Raw genomic sequence first — 22228 nt, 5'->3', positions numbered from 1 at the left:
TGGGGTGACTGGGTTATAGACACTGGGCAGGGTTTGTTCTCTGGTAAGCACTGTGAATTGTGCAAGACTTGAATCTCAGATCTGTACCTCTGAAACAAATAATGCAGTATATGTTAAGAAAAAAAAAAAAAAAGAAGAAGATAGCAGGAAGGGAAGAATGAAGGCTGGGAAAGCGGAGAGGGAGACGACCCATGAGAGACGATGGACTCTGAAAAACAAACTGAGGGTTCTAGAGGGGAGGGGGGTGGGAGGATGGGTTAGCCTGGTGATGGGTATTAAAGAGGGCACGTTCTGCATGGAGCACTGGGTGTTATGCACAAACAATGAATCATGGAACACTACATCTAAAACTAACGATGTAATGTATGGTGATTAACATAACAATGAAAAATTTAAAAAAAAGAATTTACAGGTAGATGATAGATAGATGATAGATGGATAGATAGATAATAGATGATAGATAGATGATAGGTGGTTGGTAGAAATACACACATAGATCATAGAGTATGTATATGTTCAACCACCAAACCCTTGTTCAAATACTGCCAAATATTTTTCAAACCTATCACATCAATTTACACCCACGCCCACTAGCAATGTATGAGGGCTAGAGTTTTTCCACATTTGTCATCGCAACACTTCTTTCTGTTAATTCTTTTTAAGTTAGCTATTCTGCTTATGAGTATAATTCCCCATAATCCACATAATTGTGGTTTAAATTTTCATTTTACTCATGAGTAAGGAGGCTGAGCATCTATTCAAATGTTTGTTGGATATCTTCTATCATGAAGTTCTAGACCATGTCTTTTGTCCATTTTTAGATTGCTTAGATTTAGATTTTGTCCATTTGTAGTTTTTCTTTTTATTATGAATTAGTAGAAGTATTTTCTATATTCTGAATAAGAATTGTCAGGTGTGCAAATTGAAATACCTTCTCATAATCTGTGTGGTTTTCCTTTCCACTCCCTTAAAGATGCCTTTCCATGAAAACAGTCTCCTAATTTTAATATGGTCCATTTATCAGTATGTTCCTTTATGGTTTGTCCTTCGGTTTTCTATTTAAGAAAAAATTTTAAACCATCCATTTCAGAGCAAGCTTTTGTCCCCTGTGAAATCTGTGTAGGCTGGAAGCCTGCACAACCAGATACAATTTTTTTAAAGATTTTATTTATTTGTCAGAGAGAGAGTGAGTGAGCACAAGCAGGGGGAGCAGCAAGCAGAGAGAGAAGCAGGCTCCTTGCTGAGCAGGAAGCCCAACTTGGTACTCAATCCCAGAACCCCGGGATCATGATCTGAGCCAGCCACAGGCAGATGCTTAACTGACTGAGCCACCCAGGTATTCCCATGACCAGACACAATTTAAGCCAGGCCTTAAATGATTCCATGGGATACTATAAGCAAATATAGAGATAGGAGAGAAGGTGGTGTGAAGGGAGGAATAAGGAAGCAGTCTTGCACTGTTTTTGGGAGTGGTGGAGGGACCTCCGTCCTCCAGGGCCACAAATGTCGTATTCTCTTCCTCTGTAGGCTTGCCTTTCTCTGGAGAGAGCCAGCCTGGGGGGCAGAGGGGCAGAGAATGCCAGTTAGTGTTGGCTCACTCCCTGCTCATTAGCCACTCCTGCAGTCAGAGATCTGTCTGTAAAGTGGAAAGATTGTACTATCTGAATATTCCTTAGAGCTTTAAAGAACAAAATGAGATGGGCACGGAGAAGGGTAAGTCCAGGGTGTCCCAGCTCTGCTTCCCTGAACAGTTTTAGTTTTCAGCGGTGGTAGATCACAGCTTGCCAATAAGTTATTCCATGAGAATAGACTTCAGTGGGTAAACAAACCTCTGAAAACTACAACATTGCGTAGTGAAGCCAGTTCCAGTATATGCTGATCTAAGAGGGCAGGGCGCTAAGACTCCCCGGGGCTACTAGAGGCAGCTTGTAGGATGCTTGCATGCCAAGACGCTGCAGCAACAAAGTGATTCTAAACTTACAGATTCTGCAGTTCTGGGAGACTTCTATTGTATAAAGATCATTGAGCTGAAAAAGAGCTAGCTGAACGTCTGCTCTAAACATAACTGAGTAACTGGCGTCCGATCTCCATAAGCTCCCACTCTGACCGGTGGGCCTGAGTGGATTTTCAGGTCTCCAGAGGATACCATCCATTTGGAACCATCATCAAATACATTCAGAAGGTCTCAGGATTTCTTTCCCCAGTGCAGGGTCACCCTGGTTCTATGACAGCAGGCTCCTCTGGGGAAGGCTTAGCGAAGCCTATGAGTTTCCAGATTGAGCAAAAATATTGCCAAGGGCAAAGTTATGCTGAAAAAAATTACTCATTGTTTATTGAAACTATCCTGTATTTCACCTGGCAACCTAGCATTGCAGGGCCCTTCCTGGTCTTCCTGGTCTGGGGATTCCAAGTCTCTGAACTGGCTTAGTTCTGATAACTGGGTAAGAGGCCCTGGATCTCTCCTACAAGAACTTATATTAGCTTTCTGTCCATGAAACCTAAAATTTTCTGCCTAAAGTCAAGCTGCATCTTAGTAAGCATCCCATCCATTTCATGTCTAGGGATCCCATAATCGCTGCCACAGATCCCTGGGGCTCCTTGGGGTAATCGTACCCACCTTGTCTCTGCTGCTCATTAAGCAGCACTGTCTAGCCTCTCCTATCCTGGATCCCACTCCTCCCACCAAGATCCAAACCTAGATTACAGCATGGTTGCCCCAGCATGGACCCCAGACCAGAGACACGATGAGCATCAGCTGGTTACTCGTTAGAAATGGAGGTTATTGGCACCATGCTGAGCACTTGGCGTGCATTACCTTCTTCAGCTCTGACATCAGAATGAGGTAATAATTAACCATCAGTTTCCTCTTAGAGGCTCAGAGAGGTAAGCAATGTGCTCCAAATCACATAACCAGTGAATGGTGGATCTAGGACTTGAAGCCATGTCTGGCTGACTCCAGATTCCAGGCTCCTAAACCCCTCTGAGATATCAGGTCCTGAAGCAGAGGGAAGGACAGACAGGAGTCCTTACAGCCAGGAGGGTTTGGATGTCCCTTTACCCACTCAATTTGGAGGGAAGTTCAGGGTGCATGTGTAGGAGTGGCTCCTAGTGGGGATAACCACAAAGCTCAGGCAGTCCAATTCATTGATATAATCATACTTGCTGAAAATTCGGGATTCAGTGTGTTGGCACAAGTACCTAGAAGTGATGTTAATGCTCGGTTAGGTGGGCTGATTGGTCTAGGCTTAAAAAGAAGGCCGCAGGGGCGCCTGGGTGGCTCAGTCATTACGCATCTGCCTTCATCTCAGGTCATGATCCCGGGGTCCTGGGATCAAGCCCTGCATCGGGCTCCTTGCTCAGCGGAGAGTCTGCTTCTCCCTCTGCCTGCCACTCTCCCTGCTTGTGCTCTCTCCCTCTCTCTCTCTCTGAGACAAATAAATAAATAAATCTTAAAAAAAAAAAAAAGCCTGCAGTTAATGAAGCTGTAATGCTGGGACTTCCTGGGGATGGTAGGAAGGAGTCCAAAGGCCCAGGGGTGGATCTGTTGAAATGGATCTATATGCTCAAGCTGCTCAGCCATCCACTAACTGCACTCCCCGGGAAGGCCCGCAGACAGGTCCTTTGTCAGGGTTCTCTGGTGACTTCGCTATAGATCAGAGATGGCCATGGGATATGCTGTAACTCTGTGGATCTCAAACTTGAGTGCACACCAGAATCACCTGCGGGCTTGTTAGAACACAGTCAGCCACACAACTACCTGTGATGCTTTAAGTAATCATGATGCCAACAGATGCTTTTATGGTGCTTCTAAAATAGATGAGCAACCCAATCCCAGAATCCCATGTAGAAGGACAATTTCCAGCAGCAGCTTCTGGTCCTGGGCCCAAACCTATGCCAGTCAGGGCCCTAGTAAAGAATAGATTACACTTAAATTTGAATGATCTGGGAACGGATTGATAAAGAGGTTGTTTAGCAAGATGTGGGCTGAGTGTGGAGAAACCAAAGGGGTGTTTTAGTACTCTGAGGCTAGTAACAATGTGGGGACTGCCCCTAGACCCAAGGACGAAAGGACGGGGGATACCCTCCCCACCTTGCCCCCCAGAGAGAAATGAAAGCCATTGGTTGAAGGCTGCATCCAGGCTGAGGCCCACAGCCCCTCACCTTACTCTTCTCTCTCTCCCACACCTCGAGGAGCTCCCTAGTGCCCAAGCCCAAGCCCAAGCCAGAAGACCTGCAGTCCAGCTGATCCAATCCACACAGGTTGGCTTCCTGGGCCAGAGAAGAGGATGGACAAGAATGGAATGTGTGTCCGGAGGGACAAGTTTCCTTTCTCATGTCACTCTTGACAAGTGTTTGTGTCAAAGTTACATAAGACTCGTAACATGAGTTGGAGTGCACACTTTCGATTTTCTCGGGAACAAATTGTGTAAGACTGGAATTATTCGTTTTTGGAATTCTTGAAGGAACTAGCTATTAAAGCCTTTGGAGCCAGAGGATGTTTTGTGGGAGGATTTTCAATGACTGATTCCATTTTTTCAGTAGTTTTAGAATTACTCTTTTTTTTTTTTCATTTTTCTTTGGCAGTCTGGTAAGTTATATTTTTTAGGAAATCATCCATTTCATCTAAATTAAATTTATTGGCATAAGGGTCCAATTTTCCTTCTGGAGTCCATGGGCTCTGTGGCGACACCCTCTTCCTTTGTCCTGCTGTGGCAATCTGTGCTTTTTGCTTTTTTCTGTGGTCAGTCTCGGGAGAGCATTAGAGGCTTGTCCAAGAATTGACTTTGGGCATCCATCCATCCTTTCTAGTGCATATGATTTTCTGTTTCACTAATCCTAGCTTTTTATTTCTGTGCTTTTACCCTCACCGGACTTGTTTTGCTAGAGGGGAAAGACCCACTAGACTAGAAAGCCGAGGGAAAACGATTCCAGGCAGGTGCAAAGCATAAGCAAAGTCTGGGAGCCGGGAGGGAGCATGGAATGGATCGCTCAGGCCAAGTGTCCTGCCAGGTGGTATCCTGCAGTCCAAGGCTGCCCCCCTCCCACCCGGCCCACGGGGATGCCCACCCCAAGCTCCAGCTCAGCTACATGCTCATTGCAGGGGGGAGGGGTGGCAGGCACAGAAGCAAAGAGCCCACTCTGCTCTACCCTGCAACTTCCTTCCTGGCAGGAGCTCTAGAAACTCCATGGTTCTTCCAGAAAACAAGGGGCCTGGACAAATCAGTGGGCTTCAAACCATAGCCCTCTGGGCCTGAGTGGCAGAAGGGGACACAAAGATGTGACAAGAGGAGCCCCTGCCTTTAGAAGCGGGCTTTGATTCGTCTCAGGTATGACCCTGCCACATAAAACTGCTCGGAGAAAGTCTTCCGCACCCAAGACAGTGGGAAAGGCCGTGGTGATTGTATATAGACAGACCAGCTTTCTCTTCTGGCACCACCACTCACTTCCCACAAGGCTTTGGACCAGTGACCTCAGGTCCCCATGCCTCAGCGTCTTCATCTGTGAATGGGCATGATGATAACAGGATATACCCGGTCAGGACCAAACACATCGCCCATGTAAAGCCCTCGCGCAGCGCTCTTTCTCTGGTTGTGGAGAAAGCAACCCACGGGACAGCTCCGCGGATCACTCCCATGGCCAATGGTGGCACATCTGTGCTCTGGCTTCCTCTCTGTGGCCTGGGCAGCTGAAGGAAACCGTGCCTGCCCTGCGGCAGCCCGCAGCTTCCTGCTTGAAATTCCTGGAAAACTCGGTTAGCCAACCTCCAGCTCAGCACATTCAGGAGTGCCCTGCATCTTAACTTGACCATGACCCTGCCCAGGCAAACGTCCCTCTGGGAGCTCCCACCCTCTCTGCTTCCTCTAAAAGGCAGGCAGAGCCACTCGTGTTGCAGAGAAGCTGAGACGGGCCCAGACACCCCCAGCTCTCGCTCACGCCCAGTCTCCCCACTCCCCGCCGACATGAAGGTCTCCACAGTGCTTCTGTATCTGCTGCTCGCAGCCACCGCCTTCAGCCCCCAGGTGCTCGCCCAGCCAGGTAAGCCCTTCCCTCCCTCCTTCCCGTTCTCTCTCCTCCTTTTTGTTTTCTTCTCCTTCTAGAAAGCCTGAAGCTGAAGTGCCCCACTTCTGAGCCTATCCGAGCAGTGGGAGTCCTCAGAGCTTCACTTAAATGTCTAATTTTAAAGACAGGAAGCTGAAGGCCAAGTTGGGTGCAGGAGGGGTCCTACCCACCCACCTCCAGCCATTGCTGAGCCAGAGGAAAACCTAAGCCGCTCGCTCCAAACCCAGGGCCTTTTCTTTGACCCCGGTTGAGCTTCCCAAATACTGCATCTGGAGCACTGGAGCCAGGACCTGTCCCACTGGCCTGCCCCGGTCAGCAACGATGCAACCTCACTGTGCAGTTGAGATGTTCTAGTTCTCCCCCCGTCTCAGGACTCCGGGCCAGGAGTGCTGGACCTGAGGTCGATAAGATCCACATCGACCTCTTTCCTTTCCTTTCCCTACAGGCACTTCCTGCTGTATTCAAGCTGATAAAAACCCAGCGCCTCCTAGAAGGCTTTGTCTCTGACCTTATTTCTAGATGCACTCAGCACCCTATTCACTTGCTGTTTCATATTTAACAATAAGAAGATCCCCTTGCGGAAGCTGGAGAGCTATCGAATCACCAGCAGCCACTGTCCCCGGGAAGCTGTCATGTAGGTAGAAAAACCCTGCTCACCCCCTACCTGACCACATCCCATTCCCACGTCCCCTGATCCAAAGTTCCACCCCAGAAGACAGGCATCAGACCACTTTGGGATCTTATACTCGGGGGATAAGATTTTACCAGACTATGATTGCATCATAAACAGGACTGGAGAGGGCCGGGTCCTCCACCTGCTCCCTGAATGGGCGCTAGCTCACAGTCTCAACGTTGCTTTGGCCGAGGCCAGGCCAGCTTCTCCAGGGCCTCCGAGAAAAGTGACTACTTCCAGAGTCCCCTTCTTTCCATACCCCGACTTCCTCCTGTTCCACCCTACAGAGGATCCCTCCCCTGTAGTGAGTGGACCAGGCAGGTTTGAGAGTCCAGTGAGGCATCTCTTGGGTAAAACACTGATTTCCACCTAACTGTGCAGCCCTCTTTCATCCATAGCTTCAGTACGAAACTGGCCAAGGCTATCTGTGCTGACCCAAAGGAGAAGTGGGTCCAGGATTATGTGAAACACCTCGATCAAAAACCTCATACCCTGAGGACTTGAACTCTTCAAGCCACACTAAGACCAAGCCAAGTATGAGAATCGAATGACTGTTTATGCTCCTCCAGCTTCCCCAGCTAGACCCTGGACGAATTTTACTATAGTTTCAAATAGTGTGCTGTTTTGTGATGCAAAAAATGTACTATGTCTTAAGTAATATTTAATGTTATTTGAATTGTTGCTGGTTTGGGGCTTATTTTGAATACTGGGGATCTTTTTTTTAAAGCAAGGCCTTGAGCCAGTTGCTTCCTGTCATCAGCCGGGGTTCCATTCCTTGTAAGCTGCAGGCAGCAGGTCTGTCTCCTGCCTAACTCCCTGGCTGATGCGTGTGCCTACAAATCATGGAGATGAAGGGCTACTGCAATCCGGGGAGGAGAGGGCCTTGTGAATGCAAGGTGCAGCTAAATATGTTATTACAGAAAGGAGAATGCCATTCGTAAGATTGTTGACTTTTTGCAGAAAGTACACCATGTTTAAAATCTCTCATCGTGGTGTTTTCTTGGGGGAGGGTAACTTCCAACCAGTAGGGGGCGCTCCAAGGTGGGGGCAGGTGGCTGACAGAGGGGGCTGGCTGTGGGAAGGACCTCGTGGTGGTTGGTGGCTGAGCTGGGCTTATCTGACTGTCGCAGAGGGCCCGACTCAGCAGCCTAGCACGTTCTAGAATAATGACTCCAACCCCTCGCATCAGCTTCTAACTGGTCTCTGCCCCCATGCCTCCCCACTCCAAGTGGTCCTTGGAATGATCCAAGGGAAAAACAAGATGACCCGGTCCTTGTTAGCATCGACCCTGGAGGATACCAGAGCACAGTCATAGCAAAGATTCTTCTAGAGGAGGCTCAAGTTGGAAAGGACAGGGGAGGGCCTGGAGGAAATATCCCCTATGGTTGGAGTTTAAGTTCCGGAACAGAAAATGTAGAGTGCTTTAGAAAGGAAGCTGGAGGTGTGGTTGCAGAGGACTTGGAATAGCAAGGTGCAGAGTTTGGAGTCAGTTCTGAGGGCAGGAGGGAGGGACCTTCGGAGGGTGGAGGGCAGTGGCAGGCCAGGCAAAGTGGCCTGTGGCCGTGGGCAGGATGGAGTTGGCAAGAGAGAGCTGAGCGCAGCTCACTGCTCCACAGTGGCCCCAGCAATAGGGAGGAGAAGGAAGCAGGGGCGTCGTGGGGGGCGGAAGGGAGGAGGCAGTTGAAGAAGAATGGACCAGACCTGTGACACGTGCAATGCTGGGGGAAGGAGGGACACCTCTCTCAGCACAGAGCACGACAACTTCTCCCCCAAAGCCACCGAGCCGGCCCTCAAAAGGGGGCTGATCCTGAGATTCTGGCAATCCACAAGTCACTTCCCTCGCTTGCTATACTCCCTGGGGGCCCACAGGGGCGGGGTCTCTGCTTCCCAGATGTTGGCGAAAGGTTCTCCTTCTCTCCCCAAGACTGCCTCCCTCCTGCACATGAGCTGGGCTGGCATCTCTGTAAGACCTAGGATCTGCTCATTCCTGGACAAGAGGAGGTCCTGCTAACTGGCTCTGCAGGGTCTGCCCGGTAGACAGAGGGTCCCTTCCCTCCTGCTGTATCAGGCAGTCACTGGGCAGCTTGGGACACAGGAGAGAGTTCTCACCCCGAAAGCAGGAGCCCTGGGCTCTAACACCAGATCGGACCCTGACTCACTCTGTAACCTCAGGCCCATCTCTGTCTCTCGCCAACCATCAGGCACCTCATCTATAAAATGGGGCTAGCAACATCTTACAGATGGATGACCTCACAAGATCCCCTCTAGCTAGGGCAGCTGTGGCTTCTGGAACCCCAACTCTGGGTTCCCACTTTCTGCTTCACCGTGCCTTCCCCTGCTGCCAGGGGAAACAGAGAATCTCTATCATGGCCCTGACTCAACGTTCATCCCAACCCCCAAAGACAAAGTCAGTCAGCTGAGAAGTGTAAGCCATTTATTGGCTCTTTCGGAAAAGAAGTCAGTTCTTTGGGCATCAGTTTCAACATGTCTCCCTGCTCCCCCCACCTGCCCCTGGCCCCAGCTTCTCACTGCCAATCAAGCTTATACCCTGAAATACCTGTGGGATCCAAGAAGCCCAGAGAGGCAGGGATCGAAGATTCTAACATTTAAATATATAAAGTGCAACAACATAGCTTATCAGGACTGAGCAGACCCTCCGTGACCTGGCAAAGCTGGGCAGAAGGACAGGTGTGGGGTGGGGGGTTGGGGGGACAGGTGAAGCCACACCGTCTTCGGAGTCCAGGATGGAAAGAAATCCTCCCACATTTACTTTAGCGGGCACGGTTTCATAGTTTTTAAATGATGTTTAACCCATGAGGCTGTCTCCAAGACACATGTCTCTCTGCCGCCCCTCAGCTTGATTCTGTGGGCAAAGAACAAAGGAGGAGCTGAGTCACAGGATTTGCCCCCTGGGGTGCCACACACAAGTCCCATCCCCCCTCTGGGGTGCCCCCAAGCTACTCGCTCTGGGCTTTTAAAATGAAGTCATTGCGGGAGACCTGTGGCATGCATGCTGGGAGGAACACCTCAGCTTCAGGGAGAGCTAATTAAATTCAGGTTCTCCCTTTTCTGGAGAGCATGATTCTTTGTATTAGGGTAGAGTCAAGGCTGCAGACACTCTAAGGATTAGCTAGTATGGAAATTTCCCTCCTAGAATATCTCTGAGGGCCTTTGATCCATCTTTTCATGTGTCTATGTCCATCTGGAACCCTCAGTCATTGCTTTAGATTCACTGTGAATGTGTATGTATGTGTATGTGTGTGTGTGTGTATTTATTTTCTGACCTGCCCACCTCTTTAACTTGGCTACTGTCCAACCAAACTATAGACCAGTTCTAACTTTAATTATCTGGGTGACCGCAGACAAATCTCTCTACTTCCCTGAACTTCGGTGTTCATGATAATGAAAATGTGTGCCCAAGAGAGTTAGCCAAGATAATATACATGAATGCTTTATAGATGCCGGTAGCGAGGGTAAGCCACCTCAGACTAACTATGTAATGACCCTGTGATGCAGCTATCATTTTTACTCCATTTCACAGATAAGGAGTGCAGAGGAGTACCCATATAATGAGGTGCAGAAGAATTACCAGCCCAAAGTCACCTAAGACTCTAAGTGGGCAAATCTGGAAGCAGGAACTAATTATGACCCCCTCACTTTTCCCACTACACAGTAATTCCTAGAGCTTTTAAGCAATTCCTGCTTCTGGGCATAAAATATTAGGGTATAATACTCGGCGCCTTGGGGTTGCGAGAAACACAAGTCACTGCAGGAGCGTAGGGGGGGCATCCCTCCTGGCACCTGCTAAGAAGCGCGGCGCTCCCCCTAGCGCCCATGCTGAGCTCTGCACCCAGATTTTGGAGGCCTCGCTCCAGGTTTAGAAACCTGAATCTGGTGGAACAGCGCCATCTAGCGTCTGCCATTCTAATTCCAGGCAGGATGGTTTCCGCTCTCCGGAGGAGGGAGTCAGGAATTCTGACCAGGGTAGGAACAACTCACATTAGACTCCTGTGGGAGCAGGTGGAGCTGGTGCGTTTATAACACTGGATTATCTGCTGAGGAATCTTTCTCTCCACAAAGACGAAACAACAGTTGGAGGATGACACATGCACTAGAAGAGAAGCACAAAAATCGTTTGCATCTGTTTCTTAACCTGGACCTCATTCCTCTCATCCAAGTGGTTTAAAAAAAACCAAAAACCCTTCTGGGGACAGGCCCAGGCTTGGGGACCACATCCAGCCCAGTGTCACTTAGTCACTTATGTAGGCAGAGGGTCGGAACACTGGGGTTCAGATCCCAGCTCCCCACAAACCAGCTGTGTGGCTTTGATCAGGATGAGCCCTTGCCTGGGCCCCAGACTTCCTGTCTGTCAAATAGGACTTTTTGGACTGGTTTCTAAAGGTGCTTCCAGTTCTGACATCCCACCATGAGTGCACAATTCTGGCCCAATATTTGGGTTCAAGGGCTCTGGACCCCATACTTGGTGGGCCCAGTGAGTCTGGTGCGTGCAGGACAACCATGGGCCATGGTTTGGGGGCCAGATTAGGAACTGCTCAAGGAGTTCCAACTGATGGAATGACAAGGAAAGAGCTTCCAGGAATTAAGAGGCTTCCCACCCTCTCTCTAGAATGCCCTCTACCCAGGCCCAAAGCTCTGTCCGGGCTCCCACCCCCACTGTGCGGGTTTGCACACTCTCTCCCACACCCCATCCCCAAGAGACTCAAATTCCAATCCTGGTTCCTTGCTTCTAGTTTTATTGTTTGCACAACGTCTTTCATGTGCCTGGAGTTCTTAGCAGGTGCCATGTGCCTGGAGAGAGAGGTCAGTCCTCTCTCAAGAGCCCTGAGGTCCGGCATTATCAATCCCATTTTACCAACAGGGAATGCACAGTTGGAGAGGTAAAGTGACTTGGCCAAGTCACTGACCCAACACCTGCCTAACAGTGCCTGGTCCTGACTTCAGGATCTCCCTGTTATCTGTTACTGGGTGCAAGCAAGACCCAGTCCCTCCTCTGCACCGCAGGCCTCCCAATTTGGCCTAAAGAGCCTCAGAGCTCCCTGGATAAGGCAGGGTTTCCTTTTGCTGAAGCTAGCAGCTCAGATATTGTGCTCACCCAGACACCTGCTCCCATCCCATCCAAGTTCTCCATTCACCCTTTTTACGAGGAATTCTTCCCAGAGGAGGAGAGACAGAGGCATTGAGTTCAAGGTGAGCCCTTCCCACAAGCCCAGAGTGCCTGCCTGGGTGTCTGCCCCCCACCCCCCGGAGGAGCAAAGTGACTCCAGCCACACTCACTGCTCCTGCCTTCCACGTCTCGAAGCCACATCCCAGCCAGCAGCATGCACGCCAGGGCCATGGTGACGAGCTTCATCCTGCACAGTGTGGCTCACACCTCTTGGCAGTGGTCTCGATGTGTCTGGTGAAGCTAAGAGCTCATCCCTGGCCAATCCTGCAGTGCCCGGACCTTTTATTCGAAGACCTGAGTGGGGTTTCCCAGGCCCTGGTGCAGAGGTGGGGAAGTCACAGGGAGGAGAGATACTTACTAACGCCCAGTGACCACATGGAACACTCCTTCCCCCACCCCCCACCTCTCCTGGGTGGTATGAGAGGGATGGGGAAACTTCCCCAAGTGCAGGAGCAGATAAGGATCTTGAGAAAATGAGTAGGAGTTGTCCCAGCTGAGTGGGAAGTGGAGAGAGGTGAGGGAGAGGAAGTTGTGTGGCTTCTCTGACCCCACGTGTTTCCATCCTGGGCTGGAGCTGCTGGCCCCGAACCCAGGGGACAGGAGGACCAGGGCTGAGGCATACCTGGGTTGAATCCCAGGTCTGCAGATCAGTGGTTGCCCAGACTCCCATATCCCCAGTCACATATGCCCGGCAAGATGGAAAGAGTGACACATGTCCCAAAGAGATACCGCAATGAGTTCAGTGAGATTTGCTAGGTCAAGGCCCAGGCCAGATCATTGCTATTTCTATTTTTTTTCAATCACTCAATGCTTCTCAGCAGCTTGCTCTGCTCCGGGTCCTCAGTGAGCCCCAGGAAAGACAGCTACCATCAATAGGCAGTGCCTGACCTCAAGCCGCTGACTTTTTGATTCACAGATTCACAAGTAAAAGCCACACTGCGTAAGGTCAGCAGTGGATGTGCCATCTGGAGGGGCCAGGGGAGGACCAGGAGCTGCCCAGGAGCATCAGAGAGGCCTCCCTCGGGAATGCTCTCCAAGCAGAGCCTCCTGCGGAAGGGCTGAAGTGGGAAGGGGCAGGCCACCAGAAGGGGCTTGCGTATGGGCAGGGAGGCATGGAAGGAGCATGCTCCTTCGGAGATGCCAGGTGGAGCTGGATCGTGGGGTCAGGAGAGTGAGTTGGGTGGGGAAATGGCAGGAAAGGGGGTGCCTGTATAGCTCTGAAGCGGCCGAGTCCTGGAGACATTGTGAGCCGTGCTTGGTATGAAGAGCATTTTAGTAGGTGCTCCAGAAAAGGTGGCTGGGCAGAACACGTGTATGAAAATCGTGAGGCATGATGTAACCATAGAGAGCTGGCGAGGCTGATCTCTTTGATCACGCACTCTCTGGCTCGAGGGTCTGCATGGCTCCCATCACCAACTGGATGACACCCAAGGTGTCACCTGGACATTCGTGGTTCTTCATGCTATGTCTGTCTCCAAGTTTGAATATTTGCAGGGCCCTGAACATGCCACCGGCTTTCTTACTGCTAGGATGATGCTCCCACAGTGGCCTCCAGGCCCTGTCTTCCCTGTCCCCCTCCGTGGGCTTTCTACCCTCTTCAAATGCCACTGTCCCCATATCGAGCCTTCTGCTGTCTCCAGCAGACGGGCACTCAGCCTCCTTTGAAGCCCCCTGTGCCTGGATCTCCCACCTGAAAGTCTTATATCCCTGCCACCTGCCCACCCCAGCCCCAGTGTATTCTCCAAACTAACACCTGGGTGGGGTGAGAGGGGAGTCCCGACGTGTCAGAGTTGAACGGGCCCTCTAAGACCATCGGCAAGAGGGGCTTTTGAAGCTTCCTGGGAAAGCCTTTGAAAAAAGGTAAATGTCCTGGCCCCATTTCAGAATCAGAATCAAAACTTGTGTGCCTATACATGTTGAGGGGAAAAAAACTCCAGGAAATTCTGGCACCAGAAGAATCACATGTCCAGTATGGTCTCTCCATATTACAGATGGGAAAAAAGGAGACTTGGAAGGAAGAAATGGACTTGCCCAAGGGCGTACTGAGAATTTGTCTCGGAGATGGGACGGTGGACGCTGAGGCCATCTGATCATGTGAGCTCCACGCGTGGCCGCCTCTGAGAACACACGCCCAGCAAGGACCACAGCTATGCGCTGCTCTGCCCCAGTTCCCATGCATCCCGCCGGCTGCTGTCTGCCTCCCATAAAGTACCGCCAGTCCTAGAAATCACAACCTGCTGTTTCTGCTCTGTGAGTCTCCTTGTCCTTGCAGACTGGCGCATTTGTATTCCTTTGCCATCATTTCCGCAGGTCTCGGGGGGAGAAGGGAGATACAGGTGCTGACTGTGACCATGTAACCCTAGGGCTTTCAGACTCACTTGGGACACGGAGAGAAGCAACTGGTCACCCAGGAAATTCCTTGGTCTTCCCTTCCTCCCAGGCATGTTGCCTGGGCCACTCAAGAAAAGGACGGGGTTGCCCCTCCAGAAACTTACTTTTCTTCCTCTCCCTCACTGTGGCCCCTGTGAGCCCAGGACAGGAAAAGAGGAACAGAAAGAGTTAGTCATTCCCCTCACACTGGGCAGGCCAGCTGGAGGTTCCGATGGCAGACACCTCGGGCTCCACAGGGGTAACACCCGCACCCCAACTGGACGTCCTCTGCTATAGGCCTGCACAAAAGCGAGCACCAAGTCTTAACTCAATAAAACACGTTTGCACTTGCCCAAGATGGGGCACGGTGACATGGGAGGGACTGATAGATGAGAAATCCTCAGCCCAAACACTGAACCAGTTATTCTAGCCCACTATAACCCTCTCCTTAGTGAGAGGTTTGAAAACTGGCAAGTGCTTGTAAGAAGGTTATCTTTTACGAAGTAGTTGCCCACTGACTGAGGATGGTTAGAGACCAGACAGAGCTCAGCCGGTGTGGATTCATCTCAAGATCATTTCCTCCAGGGGTGCCCAAGAGTGGTCTTGAACGGACTGGAACCTGGCCCTGCCTGCTTGCTCTCCAGTTACACTTCAGCCTGATCTTTACCAACCCCCAGGACACAGAAGCCCATGGGGACGAGTCCTCTGCCCAGAAGCACAGCTGCAGAAATCCTATCCCAGCTTAGTCCATCTCAGGGGCCAAGTTTTTTAAGTTCCCTCACTTAGGGAGGAAGCATGTTATAGATTCTAAGATAACTGGGTCAGATCTCAGCCCTACCTCTTGTTAGCTGTGTGACCTTGGGCAAGGAACTTAACACTCCTGAGCTTTAGTTCCATCATTATGAAATCTGCTGCCAGCTCTATGGGTACAAACTCCCCCCATTATTTTGAAGACAAGCTCCCAACACCTTAACCCAGCTTTGTGCTATTTGAAGGATTACATGAAATTTCTCACCTGGTCTTGGAACAGGGGAGGAAGAAAGGAAGGGAGGGAGAAGAAGAAGGAGAAAGGGAGGGAGGGGAGAGGAAAAGGGAAGAAACTTGAATCATTCAAAAATCATTGTGAGGCACCTGCTATGCCCTAGTGCCTGGGGATACAGAGGGCACAAGGCAGACACTGGCCCTGCCCTCGTGGGGCGTACAGCTTGCTCGGGGAGGCAGGCATTGAGAATTATGGCAGGTTGGAAGTGCTCCAAAGGAGACGCATTTTCTGAGGCTTCATCCCATGACCTGGGCGCTGCCACCACCTCCCCACCCAGAACTGCTTCCTGGTCCCTTTCCCTTCTACCCGGTGCTGCCTGACACCCAGGCAAGCTTTCTGGGGTTGCCACGTGAGCAGAGCCCCCTCTCCAGCCCCCAGCCCTGCACTGGCCCTGGATCCTCCTGCAAGCAGGAGGCCAGCCCACAGCACGGCCCCCAGCACCCAAACACCTTGGAGTTCAAAGCCTTATCTGGTATTTTCTTTTTCTTTTTTTAAGATTTTATTTATTTATTTATTTGACAGAGAGAGAGAGCACAAGCAGGGGGAGCGGCAGGCAGAGGGAGAAGCAGGCTCCCCACTGAGCAGGGAGCCCGATGCGGGGCTCGATCCCAGGACCCCGTGATCATGACCTGAGCCGAAGGCAGACGCTTAACCGACTGAGCCACCCAGGTGCCCCCTTATCTGATATTTTCCACACTTCTCTCCCTCTGCCTGGGTCTCTTCGTCCCCTATTTCTCTCTAACATCCAGCACTTTCATTCTTTTCAGGGGGCCTCTCTTATCTGGTTCTTCTCAGGGACCACATAAAGGAGACATGAAACTTCTCTCAGAGCCACAGGCAAACCCGGGGTGCCCGAAGAATCACTGCAGGGACCGTCACCGGTTTTTCCATGTGTGTCCACAGCCGTTGAACTACGGAGCTGACACCAGCTAGCCCCACTGTGCCGGGGCGAGGTGCAGACATCTCGGCGTGGCCTACGAAGTCCTGCTTGATGTGGCCCACAGAGCTCTAGCCACGGGACCCTGTCACCGTTCAGCACATGCCCTGGAACTTCACCGCCCTGCTGCCTGGGCTCCCTATTCCATCCCACAGTGGTCCCACCTGAGCTCCCAGGGCAAGCTGAGCTCACTCCTCCTGGTGGGCAGCTCACACTCCTCTCACTGCCTGGGGTCCCCACACCTGCCTGGTCTGGAAGCTCCCAGAGGGCAGGAGTCCCTCCACCGTGGTCTCCACATTTCATGCCCCAGTGCCCAAACCCAGGGTGGGTGTCCAGTGACTGTTTGCTGAAGGAGGAAGGAGGGGTCTTATCACTGTGGTTGTCCCCGTGACACAGATGAGACATAGAAGCCCTGGGCCTTCCAGGAATCAGGCCGGTAGCACGTGACAGATGCGGATGGGAACCCTGGCCCAAATCCTGTGCTCGTTGGTACGACCGTGTGCTGGCTCTCCTGCCTGGCACCCGGGGATGGACATCAGGCTGTTTGCAGTTTCTGAGTGTGGTGATGGGCACCGATCCTGGGGCCAGCTCTCTGTTCCTTAGGCATTCATTTGTTCATTCATTCACTCATTCACTCAGCAGACATCTTCCGAGGGCCTGCGCTGTCCGCTCCTATGCAGGCAGTCAGGTTTGAGAGGAGACCTGACTACAAGAGCCGGAGTCTAGAAAGAGGGAAAGTGACCCAAAAACCAGCAAGTGGCACAGATGAGCCAGGACTGTCACCATGTGCAGGCCAGAGGCTGTGCACGCCCAGTCCTGGTAGGGGGGTGGGGCGCAGGGTGGCATTCCGACCGGGGCAGGGAGGATGAAGGTGGCATTTGCTGGGCAGGGGTGGACAGGGTGGAGTGAGCTCTGGGGAGACGCCTGGCTTCCGGCCTCCCCAGCCCCACTCTGTGCACTGCTGGGATGACTGACTTCTCCTGGTCGCCCCACCTCGAGCCTCACATCTAAATCGGGGTAATAATGATACCTGTAATAGGCTTGCGTGAAAATAGATGTGACATACTGCTTAAGAACAAATGAACAGTTGCTTCACAGCACATTGGTAGCCACTGTGTGGGCTGGTGTCTCCAGAGTGTGGGGGCAAGTGTGTAGGCTGCAGGAAATGGCTGGAAGGGAAGGTGGGAGGACCACCTGACAAGTTTCCCAAGATCCTGTTTATGAGACTCAGGCCTGGGGACTTGAGTCTATTGGCAGGAGAGCATCCCAAGCAATCTTTTGCTCAGTACAGCGGTGCAGCCAGATTCGTGGTTTGGCCAGAGGGTTTTTGTTAGAGGCTGAAGGACACAATGAGTGGGAAAAGGCAGGAGGACTGGAGGTTTGAACGAGTCCAGAAGGCGTGACGGTTAGGAGGTGGGGCTCCGTGTGAAAATCAGGATATGAGGTCTCTGGGCCCTGCTGCTCATTTTCTCTGGGACCTTGGGCAGGTCACTGCCTCCCTCTGGACCTCCATTTCCTCACCTAAAAAGTGAGAATGTGGGCCTAAATCAGGGACTCTTTCCCCAGAGATGAGATTCATAATGGATCATTTGGGAAGCTTTTATCAAAAGACACATGCTAGAACCCCTCTCTGGGGGGTGGGGGAGGCTATTCTGAACCCAGGGCAGTTGGAGGATCCCCAGATAAGCCAGCCCCACCACTTCACTCCATCCGAAGCCCCTAGCCTGGAGGCCCACTGAGACACTCTCTGGCTTGACATTTAATGACTCTGAGTCTCTAAGTTCGGGCAGACTCCTGCCCATGCCCCAAACAGCCTCCTCATCCATCCCCAGTGGAACTGGTCCTTGGATCAGACCTATTACACTGAGGTGGACTGCTGGGGGGTCACCCTTCCCCTTCTGCTGAGGATCAAGGACAGCAGAGCCGCATAGGGCTGATGCTAGGCCCTGAGCGGCACCACTCCCTCCTCCTGCCCTAGGAGCCACGGGCCGCATTTAAAATAATCCCTTTGGAACTTAGAAAGCACCCAGAAGTCAGAAGCTCAAAGGAGCCCGGAAGGCAAGACCTGGGCTTGGATTCCAAATGTGTCATAGACTCGGTTTTGTTCTTCCTGAGCTGTTTGGCCCTGAATCAGAAATATCCACCTTGCAAAGTCCTGGTGAGTATTCAAGGAGTTGGCAGGGGCCAGGTGCGCACAACAGATAGCCAGCACCCAGCAGAACACCAGCCCTTTCATCCTTCTCCCTGTAGGCCCCAAACCCCACAGAGCAGGAAAACCCCCTAGGAAGAATTGGGGTGGGTCATCTCACATTATGGATGAGGATCTGGAGGTCCCTAAAGGAAGAGTGAGTTTTCACATGAGGACCCAGTGAAAGAGCCCTGAAGACAGCCCCACCTCTTAACTCCCAGGTCTGGCTCTTCCTCTGTGCTTTTCTGGCTTTGTGCTCATGTTCAAAGAGTTGTGCTATGGCCAGAGAGAAAAGGTGGGCATGATCAGGGCCCCTACGATGCTGGAAAGCCTGGGGCCCACCTGGAGGCCAGGGCATGGTGCCAACTTTGCAGGGAGTGGTGGAAAAAATGCCCCAGCATTTCCACCCTGCAGAGCAAAGACACAGGCAGGAAGTGGCAGCAATATGACCCTACAATATGCCCACCAAAATCAACAGTACCACTTGTGATTCAGGTGACACACCAACAGACTGCTGGGAAAGCCCCCTGGGGAGCTCTTCCCTTCCCATGGTGGCAGGTGGACAGCCTGGGCCCCACCACAGCCCACAGCCCAATTCCCAGTGCATCGTGTTCCTGAAGCCCTGCGAGCCCAGGCCAGCCTAGGCAAAGATGCCCTCTTGTCTGTGTTCCTCCGGCCTGGCTCCAGGGCTCCGCTCTGAGCTGGCCCTCCCCCAGGGATGCTTCCATCACCAGGTCTGGCCCCCTGGGCTCCCGAGGACTCCAAACCAAATACAGACTGTGCACTGAGCTCAGACCCCTCATCCCTCAGAACGGGAGCCATGGCTTGGATATGCTAGCCAGCAGAGCTAGGACATCCAGGTCTCTGGCCTCCACCTCAATCCTCTACTGTTGTGGAAGGAGCACTGGACATGGGGTCCAGACCACTGCATTTTATCCAGGTTACCAATTAATAGCACCCAGTCAATTCTAATCATCTTCTTGAAGCTCTCAGTCATCATCACTGAAACTGGGTTCATGGCACCTCTGTCTTAGGAGGTTAATATGGACCCGTGTGCAAAGGCCCCCAGCACAGAGTCCGGCTCATCTATCGTGGTTTCTGAGAACGCTCTGGGTTTCCTCCCTCCCCACTTGCTTTGTCTCAGGCACCTTCACAGCTGCTCTGAAGAGCTGATTCTAAACTGGCCAAGTCCTGTTTCTCGACCACCGCTGGCTCGCTGAGCTTTGTCAGAGGCAGGTGAATTTCAGGAGCCAAGTTCAGTCAGGGCTGCTGTCTGCCAGAGCCTGCCCAAGTCCGCAGTCTCTGTGTGTCCCACCACCTGTGCCCGTGGCCAGGATAGGTCACATCATTTGCAGGGGCCAGTGCAAAATTAGGGATCCTTGTTCAAAAACTGAGCATGGCAAGATGGCCACCGCAGAGACCGCACAGGAAGTATGCCATGAAGGCTGCCCTGCCCCCATCAGCCTTCCGGGCATGTTTCTGCTTCAGGTTGATTGGGCATCTGTTGGTTTACTCCCTGAAATCTCCTCTAGCCCACTCTGGGTCTCCTCTACCCTGGTTTGGAAGGTGACTTTCCAAAATCACATCATTATGGTTTTATTGTTCCAAAGTTCTCAACATAAAGACATTTCCCAAATGAGCCAGAAGCATGCATTTCAGTTCCCACCAGCATGCTCCAAGTGACACATCACCTTCAAGTCATGCCCCCCAACTCCCCTGCAGCAGAGCCAAAGACCAGAGCTGCTGCCGGCCCACCAGATCTACCATGGCGGAGGAGGGAGTTCAGAGAAGGGGCAGATGGGAGAAATTGACAGTGTTCCTTCTGCTGATCTGAGGTCCATGCTGCCCACCCTTTCCAGCCAGAGCTGGAAATCTCAACAAAGTCTTCTACCCAGATAGGATGTGATTCGTTCAGATGGAACACGTTGGGTGCCCAGCATGTGTTAGGTGCTAGTGAAAGGAATCTGTCAGCACCTTCCTCTGCCCACTGTCAGCGGATGGGTCCTTTGAGATCCAGGGGTGATAAAGCAGGTAGATGGTGCTAAGCACCCCATGCCCTCTGGCCTATTCTCTTGCACACAATCTCACCAGCATCTTGAAAAGGAAGAAGAAATGAGTAGCCTGGCTTTTGTCCCAGCTCTGCCGCTCTTGATCTCTGCCTACATAAGTGTCTTTATTTAGAAGTTGTGGATCCTAATCTTCCCCCTGCTTAGCTGACCAGAGGTCATGAGCCTCACAGCAGACAATGGTGGGGTAGAATGGGTGTTTGGCAAAACAGAGGGCTACCAACCCTCCCATGCTTCTACCACTGCTGCGCCTGCTTGCATGTCTCCCCAGCCAAACAGTGAAATGATTCACCCCTGGCTCAGGTTCCTCCCCGCCTACCTTTTCTCATACTGCACACTGGACTCTGACCCTATGACATCACCAAAACCAAAGTGGCCAAAGTCACCGGTAACCTGCTTGCTGCTAAGTCCAAGGCACCCTTGGCTTTGCCTTGCCTGACCTCCCGGTACCCTTGAACCTGTTGTCCCTTCGGAAACTTCCTCTTGCCCTGGCTTCTAAGGCAGATGGCCCTCCGAGTTTTCCTCTGAACTTGGTTAGAGACTCCTTGCCCTCTCTTCATCCCTTAATCTTGATGTGCCCTAGTCCTCCAAGGAATGACAGAGTTCATAGCTATCTTTATTGTGTGCCAGGCACTACTCTAAGCATTCCACACGTGTTAGCTTGTTTAATGTTTGTCAAAGCTCTGGAAGTAGGGGGCAATACCCCATTTCACAGATAAGGAAACTGAGGCACAGAGGAACTGCCCAGGATTACTCAGCTAGTCATCACACAGGCAGTGTGGTTCCAATTCTGAACCAATACTTTGCAGCTCCTCTTGGCAGAGACTCATCCCTGGGTGCTATCCAAACAGCTTAGCTTACCCTGTAACATCCCTCCTGATCTGGCCATGACTACACCACCTATAGTCCTGTATATACACTCTATGTCTCCAGCCTGGATTCCACATGCTGGTCTTTGCACATGAGCCTCTCTCTAAGGGAGTAGCCTTTGCCTGTTTCACCCCCTGGTCAGTGTCCGCTCTTGTTCAAAAACACCTGCTCTGCGAGGCCTTCTCCCTTCCTCCCAAGCCCTCCACTGCTCTGGATCTCAGGCACCACGTGTCCCTCCCTGTGCTTCCACATACTGCCTGATAACGTAAATCATCCGTTCCCAAGCCCACCTTCTTGTCTAGGCTCTGAGCTCCTGACTCAACACAGTGCACACGGTATTGCTAACAAACATGGAGATGACCTAGTGAGCTGGCCCACACCTAAATGGAGCCAGAGACTTGAACCTTATGGAACCGAGCCCAAAACCTCAGTCTTATCACTCAGGCCCACAGTGCTCTCAGAGGCATACGAAAATGTGCACACGCACACACTCACTCCCCAGCTCCAAGGCCCTCCCCACAGCCCTAGCTTTCTCAGGTCATGGTCCTGCTGCATGGACTTCCAGGCATCTAAAAATCCTGCCTTTTCCACAATGCTGCAACCCAACCCTGAGACACCTGAGTTTTGCATTCTTCCATATTCCGGTCATTTCATGGGGCCAAAGAGTGACAGCCTGACCACTGAGACATGTCTCATGTACATGGGACTGTCTCTAAGCAGGAAGCAGTGACTACCTGTCACAACAGTCTTTATACGTTCACAGCGATTTGTGGCTTGCTTGGTCCCTCACGCCATGTGCAACTTTGAGCCTCACAACAAGGTATGGAACTGTTATTA

At 51.6% G+C, this 22228-nt stretch overlaps 2 protein-coding genes across 3 annotated transcripts; one reads left to right on the top strand and one right to left on the bottom strand.

Annotated features, from left to right (window-relative positions):
• Nucleotides 1-5106: 5106 nt before the first annotated feature.
• Nucleotides 5107-7717, top strand: LOC102736795 (C-C motif chemokine 13). Of its 2 annotated transcripts, XM_006741621.3 has the most exons (3): nt 5107-6036; nt 6580-6694; nt 7132-7717. In XM_006741621.3, exons 1-3 carry the CDS (start codon nt 5808-5810, stop codon nt 7235-7237), a joined length of 450 nt encoding a protein of 149 aa, XP_006741684.2. In that variant the 5' UTR covers nt 5107-5807; the 3' UTR covers nt 7238-7717. The 2 variants fall into 2 exon arrangements, 1 of the variants encoding a protein (XP_006741684.2); XR_004078327.2 differs by lacking the exon at nt 7132-7717 and having other exon boundaries at nt 5944-6036; nt 6506-6663.
• Nucleotides 7718-7940: 223 nt separating this feature from the next.
• On the bottom strand, nt 7941-12740 carry CCL1 (C-C motif chemokine ligand 1). Its single transcript, XM_006741624.2, has 3 exons — nt 12029-12740; nt 10733-10844; nt 7941-9596 (listed from the first exon to the last, which is right to left on the bottom strand). The coding sequence occupies exons 1-3, from the start codon at nt 12102-12104 to the stop codon at nt 9500-9502; spliced, it is 285 nt and encodes a 94-aa protein (XP_006741687.1). The 5' UTR covers nt 12105-12740; the 3' UTR covers nt 7941-9499.
• Between the last annotated feature and the right edge of the window lie 9488 nt (nt 12741-22228).

This window comes from Leptonychotes weddellii, chromosome 15 (assembly GCF_054177405.1).
Source record: "Leptonychotes weddellii isolate Sample4059 chromosome 15, ASM5417740v2, whole genome shotgun sequence".
Classification (NCBI taxonomy): Eukaryota; Metazoa; Chordata; class Mammalia; order Carnivora; family Phocidae; genus Leptonychotes; species Leptonychotes weddellii.
The sequence above is the reverse complement of the archived record's forward strand: the minus strand, read 5'-3'. Positions and strand labels throughout refer to the sequence as shown.

Coding starts and splice junctions, on each gene's coding strand:
- LOC102736795 (XM_006741621.3), top strand. CDS start 5,808: ATGACCCTGCCCAGGCAAACGTCCCTCTGGGAGCTCCCACCCTCTCTG. Junction 6,037..6,579: donor CCAGGTGCTCGCCCAGCCAG/GTAAGCCCTTCC, acceptor CCTTATTTCTAG/ATGCACTCAGCACCCTATTC. Junction 6,695..7,131: donor TGTCCCCGGGAAGCTGTCAT/GTAGGTAGAAAA, acceptor TTTCATCCATAG/CTTCAGTACGAAACTGGCCA.
- CCL1 (XM_006741624.2), bottom strand. CDS start 12,104: ATGAAGCTCGTCACCATGGCCCTGGCGTGCATGCTGCTGGCTGGGATG. Junction 10,845..12,028: donor AGACGTGGAAGGCAGGAGCA/GTGAGTGTGGCT, acceptor CTTCTCTTCTAG/TGCATGTGTCATCCTCCAAC. Junction 9,597..10,732: donor TGCTCCCACAGGAGTCTAAT/GTGAGTTGTTCC, acceptor CTTTGCCCACAG/AATCAAGCTGAGGGGCGGCA.